We start from the raw sequence: 9,574 nt of genomic DNA, 5'->3' as shown, positions 1-9,574 counted from the left end.
AATGAAATACGACCAAACTGTTTTAATTTTAAATTTTTTTTAAAAAAACTTGCGACCGGTTCTCTGACAGTTAAACCGGTTGTAATTATTGAAAAAAAAAATAAATCACATATTTTTAACGACCGGCACAACGGTCGCAACAAAATAAAAAACGGTCGCAAAAAAATAATTTTACGTTAGTCTTTTAAACGATCGTAATTAATATGAATTGCGACCGTTTTTATACCAGTCGCAATAAATCGGTCGTAAAATCACCGAATTTTAGTAGTGCGGGGCGCAGTATCCCGCATGCAACTCTTCGAGAACTTCTCTACCCTTTTCCGGGGTAACACACTACAATAAGGGCTTCAAAAAACTCGCCTTGAAGAGCTCTATGTCTCTCATCTCAAAGTTTGCTTCACGCTTTTTCAAAACGGTTGCCTCTTGAGGTGAATCAGGGAGTGTGCCGTCTGTGAGATACGCTTAGATGCTATCCATCTAAGTAGAAATTCGGTCTAGATTTCCAATGGGCTCATCGTCAGGTATACTTTGTTTTTCCATTACTTCCCAAAAGACGGACAAAGGCTTATCATAAGAGGCGGAGGATGCCATCTTAACAGAGCATCTGCCTGGTTATTTTTAGACCGGAGCACTTGACTTAGATGAAATTCTTCAAGTGTCCCAGCTTCAGCTCTGACCTCATGCAAATAGTTGATCATAGCCAGATGGGTAGCTTCATACTCACTATGGTATTGGCTAACAACCAACTGAGAATCAGAGCAAGCGTCAATTTTTGTTGCCCCTGCCGCCTTACACATGCGGATACTAGCTAGCAGGGATTCATATCCCGCCTCATTGTTTGAGGCCTAGAATTTTAACCATAGTGCATACTCATATTTGTCCCCTTCCGAAGATTGACAGATTATGCATGCACCATAGCTTTTCATAGTAGAGCTCCCGTCTACATGCACCTTCCAAACCTGATCAAGGTTATTCGGAGTAACCAACCTTGTCATTTTTACAATGAAGTCGGCAAACGCCTGATCCTTCACTGCCTTTCTTGTTTCATAGGCAATTTCAAGACTTTGCATTTCAATAGCCCATTTGAGCATTCTACTGGATGAGTCCAGAGTTGTCATTGGCCGCTTGAGGGGCCGATCTGTGTAGATCACCACCAGATGTGCCAAGAAGTATGGTTTCAACTTCTTAACAGCCATGTAAAAAGCAAGGCCAAAATTTTCAACCATGGGGTACCGGAGTTCAGCATTCTTGATCACATGGCTAATGAAATAGACTGGGAGCTGATTGTCGTCTTTCTCAGCAAGGAGAACAACACTCAGGGCATGATCTTAGACGGCTAGGTACATATAAAGTGTCTCCTTTGGTAAAGGGCTAACAAGCCTTGACAAAGAGTGTAAATGTTCTTTCATTTTTTGAATGGCCGCCTCAGCATCATCTCCCTATTCAAACCTAGTCTTCTTCCTAATCTCTTGGAAGAAGTAAAGGCATTTGTGACTTGACCGACTGAGGAATCTCCCAAGCACATCCAGACAACCGGTGAGCCTCTGGGCTTCCTTAAAAGTGCAGGGTGACTTCAAGTCATTCATCGCCTGTATCTTCTCGGAGTTAGCCTCTATCCCCCTTTGATCAATCTGGAATCCGAGAAACTTCCCAGACTCAACACCAAAAACACAACTTTTGGGATTTAACATGACCTTATGCCGCCTGAGTGTGGTGAAGGTTTCTTGGAGATCAGCAAGGTGATCCGTCTGCAGCTTGGATTTGACTATCATGTCATCAATGTACGCCTCTACATTCCTCCCAATCTGATTAATGAAGGCTGTATTAATCATCCGTTGGAAAGTAGCCGGCGCATTCTTCAAGCCAATTGGGATCACCGTATAACAGAATAGCCCCTGATCAGTTATCAACGTTCTCTGAGACAAGAGGGGATAATCTAGACTACAAAAATAATCAGAAAATAAAATTAAAACCGTTTTCACGACAACGGCGCCAAATTTTGACAAGCTAAAGTCATAATCACCTAATAAAAAGTATTACCTAAATCCACTAACTATGTAGATAAGGAAGAAGGGTCGAACCACAGGGAACAAGTAAATTTATTCCTAATTAATAATATAATCTAAATTATCAAGTAACCAAATTGTTATTATAAAGGAGAACTAAACTACTAGCAGTAAAAGTGGGAAGGAATAAAAGAAGAAGCAAAATCAAGGAATAAAAGGCCTAGGGCATAGGTTCACCAATAAATAATATTCCAGGGTAAAACATAACAATCAATCATCAATGCATCAATTAATCAGATCATAAAGGGCTTTCGCTACGTATTACAATCACAAAATTAATCTACTGGTATTAAATCTCATCTCTCGAATCTCGACTTAACCATTTATAAATTAACCTGCCTATTAAAACTAAGCCTAAACATCAATTCTCGTCTCTCGAATCTCGAATCAATATTGCTAAACTCATAAAATTAAACCAAGCCTAATCTAATTGAAGAGCATTAAATCAATCATTAGGAAATTAATCAAGCATTGATAATCAACAACAATAAATTACCCCTTCATATTATTTATGGATCCCCACAAACCATAGAAAGAGAACTACTCACACATAATTAAATCTAAACTAAATAAAGCAATTAAAGGAAACATGATAAATTATAGAAATAATATTATGAAATTAATAAAGAGGAAATAGTTACCGAATTTATCGTAAACAAGGAGTTGAATCAAGAAAAAAGTATGGAGTTTGTAGAGAGAGAAAATTAAACTAAGTAGAGAGAGAAAGTCTAAGAAGAGAGGTCCTAAACAAAAGCATTAAAATCGTATTTATACAATAACCAAAAATTACTCCTAATTAAAACTAAGAAATTGCTGAAAATAGCTCCCAAGAAACGCGCGTCCGATCGGGCGAAGGGCCGCCCGATCAGGCCCGCCTTTTTCTTCAGCTCCTTGATCTGGGCATTCGCCTGATCGGGCTAAAGCTCGCCCGATCAGGCCTGGCTATAAGCTGGACTTGGGTTGGGCTTCATTCTTGGCCCAATTCAAATCTCCACTTCGGGTCTTGAATACTCGTTTTCCAAATGCAATTGGTCATGCCTTCAAATGCTTGTAGTTGTTCCGCAATAATCCTGGGAAAAAGCTCTAAAGATGCAATTTCCTACAAAACACAACCAAAACTACGAAAACACTAATTAGTAATAAAAGTGGTTCTAAAGAGCCAAAAACACTACTAATTACGACCAAGTTACGGGGGTAAAACACTATACAAAAAAGACATATCTGCTGTCGATTTTTTGAAAGCGGGTAACTGTCCTTTGAACATGCCTTGTTCAAGTCAGTGTAGTCTACACACATGCGCCAGGTACCATTTGGCTTCTTTACAAGCACCACGTTCACAACCTAATATGGGAAGTTACATGGCCAAATGAACCCGGCGTCTAACAGCTTCTTGACCTCGGCAGCTGCCGTCTAACTTCTTTCCTCGCCGTGATTTCTTTTCTTTTGCCAGATGGGCTACTTTTTTGGATCCACGGCGAGTTTATGGACAGCGAGATCCGGGCTGATGATTGGCATCTCCTTCACTTTAACGGCAAAGATGTTTTTGAATTCTTTCAGCAGAAGGTGCAAGTTTGCACCAAGCATTTCAAAGGCAACCATCCCCACCTTAATAGTTTGCTCTAGACGACTGTCGTCTAGAGGGATATCAATGTGCTCACCAGCCGGCTGGGGCGGAGATCATCTGATTGTTCCCCGGTCAGTGATTGCTATTTCTTTTCTTTCTTCACCTTCACCAGCTTTTTAGTTTTTATCTTCTTTGCGACTGCTGGAAAGGGTGAATTAGGGTCCTTGACATCATCATCGTCTATTGGCTCCTTCAAATGACCGGCTACAGCAGCAGTCGGTTTGACGTCGGAGAGATAGCACTCCCTTGTCGTCTTCAGATCCCCGTTGAGGGAGCCAACAGTGTCATCATCCTTTTCTTAATTGAGAAGCATGAGAGCTGGTATGATAACAGCCTTGCACTCGTTCAGAGTAAGTCGGCCATGAATGATGTTGTAGGCGGTCATTTTTTTAACCACTAAGAACTAGATAACTACGTGTCGCCTGAAAGGAATGGTGTCCTTCGAACAAGTGTATTATTCTGATAGCGGGTTCAGAATTATTAGAAAGCTAATATATTCAGCAAGGTCAAGTGATCGGAATGCCAGGGTGGAGGCCGCTTCCACATGCATTACCTCAGCAAGGCCCCCCAATCAAGCAGAGCCTGATGGTTCACCCTTACTAGCCATAAAGGTTACATGATGGCGGTGGGGAATGAGTCCAAATGGAAAGACAGGTGGAAGAAATTTTACATAGTATCCTGCCCTGACCACCTGCGCAACAAAAAGTACAATCGGTGGAACCTAAACCCTTCTCTTCTTGGTGGGAAGAAGGCCCTGCCACTTTTCCCAAGACAGGCACAGGAGCAAATATTGGATCGCTGCCTGTTTACTGTGGCCGTTGAAACCAATAAAAGAACGGGGGATAAGGAGGTCACCCCCCCAAAGCTACATTCCCCATCATGAGTGTCTATCTGGTAGAACATATTTGGTTGCTTTTAGTCTTAATATGGAGAGGCCAAGAGGTAGTAGGTTGTTTAGTTTTTATTTCTTTACTGAACTTGATGTTTACTTCTGTTTTTAACTCTTATTTTCTTGTGCAGAAATAGCAATAGAAAAGCTCTCAACATCAAAGAAGTCAGCGGCTCATTCCGCAGCCTATTACTGTTCGTCCCTCCTAGGCAAAAGGACTAATGAGGAGCAACAGTCAGGCGGGACCCCTAAGGTGAAAATCCTTTCAACTTGACTTGAGTTGAGATTTCTTGGTATCGTATGCCTATTAACCTGAAGGCGGTTCTTCAAAACCTTTTCCTTCCAAGCAGCCGTACCCAAAACTGTAGAAGAAGTCGGGTGGAGATATGGGCGACTCTGGCAAGGCTAGAAAACACATTTCCCATAAACCCAAGAAAGGAGAAGAGGGTCCCCACCTTACAGCTGGTAGGGTTTCTAGTAAACCGGATGCCAAAAAGTCATCGAAGAGTGGCGAGCCACTCAACACTACTGTCGACGCATCAGAGGGTGGGAACAAGGCTGCCAAAGAGGAGGAGGCGGAAGGTAAAATCACTTTATTCTTTTACCATATGTTGCTAGGTAAAGTAAACAGGCGCCTAGTACCTCAAAGGGCACCAAATCTAGGCCGACTATCATGTAGATGGCTAAGAAAATGCTAAGGGCACTTGATCCTGATGACAAGGCATTTGTTAAAGGAGTCGGCTCCCTTAACCTCGACGCCATCTTGGAGCTTCTCTGTGAGGTAAGGTACTTGTAATATATCATCTCATGTACTTCATATGGCCGCGTAATACTGACTATTCTCAATGTTGGCCAAATGCAGGCTATGCTGCGCGTAAATGGGCTTAAAAATCCATATAACAACAAGACCAAAGAGGTAACGGTTCATAAAGCTCGGGTCGCCTCCTTATTAGACACTACTCAGTTTTAGATTGCTCAAAATGAACTACTGACACTAGATATGATGTATTCCCAAGCGAACACCAACATGCAGGTCAAGCAAAACATGGAGACTGTGAGGGGGCGGATAACGGAGCTTCAGGATGAAGTGAAGAGCCTCAAGACCCAGCTCGTGCCCCTGGAGGAGGCGGACAGAAGGCTGATAAGTACAAGGAATATGGTGGCCGGTTGAAGACTCGTCTTGAAAATCAGGAGGTCCAACTCAGGGCTAAGTTCAAATCATTGCACAATGAGGAGAAGAAAGCTCTTTGTCAAACAAATGATGGAGGATTATGACTCTATCGTGCGGATGGCTTGGGAATCACTCCAGCAAGGTGCCTACTTCAAAACTGGGAAAGACAAGTTTGATGAGGCCAACGATGAGTTCCATGCCTAGCTCATGAAGCAAGCTAAGGACGAGGCGACCGAGAAGTCTGACTCCACTATGGAGTTGTCTGAAGATGATCGGGAGGAAGGAGAAGACAAAGTAAATGATGAATATCCGCAAAACGGCACCCAAGAGGATGCGGCCGTCAACAATGAAAACTTCTCTCCTAATACTTAAGCTTTTAGATATCTTTTTCTACAGCGAATGGCCAAGTGTTTTTATTTCTGGCCTGCGTGCCGAGTAATCTTGTATCTTCACCGACCAAGGACCGGGTGAATCAACAATTATTCACCGACCAGGGAGCATCAAACATCGAGTGGCTAGGGACCCTTGGAGTAGCCAAGCAGCCCACTCCCCCCTAACCGAACGCGCCGACTTAAACCCTAACTCCCGGCGACCCACCTTGACCACCAGCCGACCCTCATACCCTTCCTACTTACCCCCGTTGCAATCCTCGACCCTCTTTAATAGGTGTTTCCGGTCATGCTTCTTCTTCCTTTTCTCTTCTTAACTCACTTTCTCTCTCCCACTTTCTAGTCGTCGCGCGCCGACCTCTCCAAGGGTCCCTAGCCACTCGATGTTTGCTGCTCTTATCGTTGTTTGAAGAAACAGCGGGGGTAATTTAAGGGGGGGAAAGGGAAAAGGGTCGACCAGTGGTTTAGGGCGGCAGCTCGGTTAGGGGAGGAGGGCTACTGCTTGTGGTGGTTCAAGGCGGCGGCTCGGTTAGGCAGAAGGGTCGACTGGTGGTTTAGGGCGGCGGCTCGATTAGGGGGAAAGGGAGATGGTGGCTGCTGGTGGTGGGGCTGGTGGTTTATGTTTTGTTTTTGTTTATACTTTAATTTACATATTAAAAGGCTAAGTGAGAGTTTTAGGGTGATTAGGAAAAAATTAGAGCTTAGTTAAGTGGATTAGAGGTGCAGGTTGTCTTCAACAAAAAAAAAAAATTAACTTCAGGTTTTCTATTGTCAAAAAGCTTTTAAAAGGTTTTTTTTTTTTTTTTTTTTTTTTTTTTTTTTTTTTTTTTTGCAAAATGGTGCATTTAAAAGTTTTTTTTGGCAAATTTGCCAAATAAAAAATGTACAAAGTTTCAATAGTAGTACTATCAAGTTATCTATATTCCAGGTTCAAGGTAGCTGCCTGTCAACTTGTGTTTCCAAATGGTAGGTGCCGCCTCTTACTTCTTTATAAATTCGGTAGGGACCTTCCAAATTTGGGGTTAGCTTTCCTTGCTCATTCTCCAACTGACTACCTCCATTTTCTGCAAAACAAAGTCCCCAACCTTTAGGGGCCACTTGTGCACTCTCTTTTTATAAGCTCTAGTCATTTTCAGAAGATAGATCTCATAGAACAAGGCGGCATTGCCCCTGCGCTCTAGAAGGGAGTCCAAAGCTAGCCGCATGGCCTCTCAATTTGCCTGTTCGTTATATTGCATGATTTGAAGAGTCGACTAATAGTGTTCAATTCGCAAGACTTGGCCTCTGCACCGTACACCATGAGAAATGGGGTCTCTCTAGTTGCCCAATTTGCTATTGTTCTGATGGCCCATAGGACGTGTGGTAGTTCATCCGCCCATATGACGCCAGCTCTTTCAATCTTCTTTTTTATGCCGTCTGAGATTAAGTTGTTGAAGGATTCAACTTGGTCGTTTTCTTGGGGTCGGCCGACTAATGCAAAACAATGTGAGATCCCTTGATCTCCAACCAAGTATTGAGATGAGGCGTCTCAAACTAAGAATCGTTGTCAAAACCCATAGACATAGGCACCCCAAACCGAGTGATGATGTTCTTCTAGATGAAGGAGATGACGTCCTTTGTCTTGATAGTTTTTTACCGCCTCTGCCTCCACTCATTTGGTGAAATAAACCACGGCAACAAAAATATACTTTTGTCCACCTAATGCAGGAGTATATGGCCTTAGGATGTTCATGCCCCACATGGAAAATGGAACTAGGCTATGTATAGCCGTCAGATCCATGGCTGGACGGTGTATAAGTTTGCCAAATTTTTGGCATTTATCACATTTTTTTCACCAATGTCATGGTGTCCTTCTCAAGAGTGGGCCAGAAGTAACCCTACCGTCTGGCCCTTTCTGCTAGAAACTTGTTGCCTATATGTGAGGCGCAATAGCCCGCATGCAAATCTTCCAGAATATGCTGCCCCTTTTCGGGGTGATGCATTTCAAGAGGGGTTGTAGGTGTAGGACTTTAAATACTATAAGCAAAATTGCATGAATCATATTCATAACCATCTAAACACCAAGATCAATTCATAACACATAAAGAACAATTAATGATACCTTTGAAACCTGAATCCACTAGCAATCGAGCAAGAACAAACAGGAGACAAGGAACCCCAAACACGATTCCTCTACTTGGTCCACGGGCACAGATTAAACATCCACTAATGTTATGATTAATGGTTATCCTTCTGCTCCTTTTCAAGCAAAGAAAGGTTTAAGACAAGGTGATCCAATGTCCCCTTTCCTTTTTGCTTTATGTATGGAGTATTTGTCTAGGTGTTTGCAGAATATGACTAAGGACCCAGATTTTAACTTTCATCCTAGATGTAAGAGACTTGGGATTACTCATTTAATGTTTGTAGATGATTTACTGATGTTCTCTAGGTCTAATTTGGGTTCTGTTAAGCTTCTTTTTAAGACTTTTCAAAAATTTTCTTATGCTTCTGGTTTATCTACAAACTTGGATAAAAGTGATGCCTACTTTGGGGGTATTTTGGATCATGTTAGATGTGAGCTTTAGCAGGTTTTGGGAATGGCTAATGGTACTCTCCCCTTTAAGTACTTAGGTGTTCCCCTGTCTTCTTAAAAACTTACTATTTCTGAATGCAGGCCCTTAATTGAAAGGATTACATGCAGAATTGATACTTGGGCTGCTAAGCACTTGTCCTATGCTGGCAGGTTACAGTTAATTAAAAGCATTCTATTTGGTGTTCAAGCTTACTAGGTGTAGGGAATAGTTTCAAGCCTTTAAAATCCCACTAGCTTGAACCCCACTGTGATCATACACTAAAGTACGGTGGCGTCCAAAAGGGAAGAAAATAGAGCAAAAGAGTCGCCAACAAGTTTTTGAGGAACTTGTAAACCGTTCACGAGGTGAAGGTTACACCCCTTAACGATCCAAGAGATTGTCAACTCCATAAGGTCATGAACCAAATAAGGGTTCGGGGATGATGGTACAAATCCAACCTAAAAGAGATTGAACCTGCCCTAATAATAGGCCTCTACTTTATTCTGCTCGTATTCATGTGCGCTTTCTGACTAACATACAATCAATAGGATTAACCCTAAACCTGTTTAATCTATGTTGGTTGAATTTAATGCACACATAAACTATTATTGGCGATCACTTGAATTATAATCACATTAACCTTAACAAGATTATTAATTATCTTATTAAGCGTGATTACAAGTACCAAATTCCCTTTAACATGCATAAAAGGTGTGATCAAGCAATAAATAATAAGCATCAAGCAACATAATAATGAATATCATCATCATAAAAATAAATTATAATTGAAATAATCATGATAATAATCATAAAAGAAAATAATCATCATATTAATAATAATTGAAATAATTATCATAAATAAAATAATCATCAAAATAATAGT

General features: G+C 41.6%; 1 protein-coding gene across 1 annotated transcript; it reads left to right on the top strand.

Annotated features, from left to right (window-relative positions):
* The first annotated feature begins 8,352 nt into the window (after positions 1 to 8,352).
* Positions 8,353 to 8,800, top strand: LOC145636908 (putative mitochondrial protein AtMg01250). Its single transcript, XM_081688445.1, has 2 exons — positions 8,353 to 8,692; positions 8,793 to 8,800. Exons 1-2 carry the CDS (start codon positions 8,353 to 8,355, stop codon positions 8,798 to 8,800), a joined length of 348 nt encoding a protein of 115 aa, XP_081544571.1.
* Positions 8,801 to 9,574: the final 774 nt, after the last annotated feature.

The sequence above is a fragment of the Chenopodium album genome, chromosome 6 (genome assembly GCF_948465745.1).
Source record: "Chenopodium album chromosome 6, dcCheAlbu1.1, whole genome shotgun sequence".
Taxonomy (NCBI): Eukaryota; Viridiplantae; Streptophyta; class Magnoliopsida; order Caryophyllales; family Amaranthaceae; genus Chenopodium; species Chenopodium album.
This window is presented reverse-complemented; position numbering and strand designations above follow the sequence as displayed.

Excerpts from the sequence above, each read along its gene's own strand:
- LOC145636908 (XM_081688445.1), top strand. The coding sequence starts at position 8,353 with ATGATTAATGGTTATCCTTCTGCTCCTTTTCAAGCAAAGAAAGGTTTA.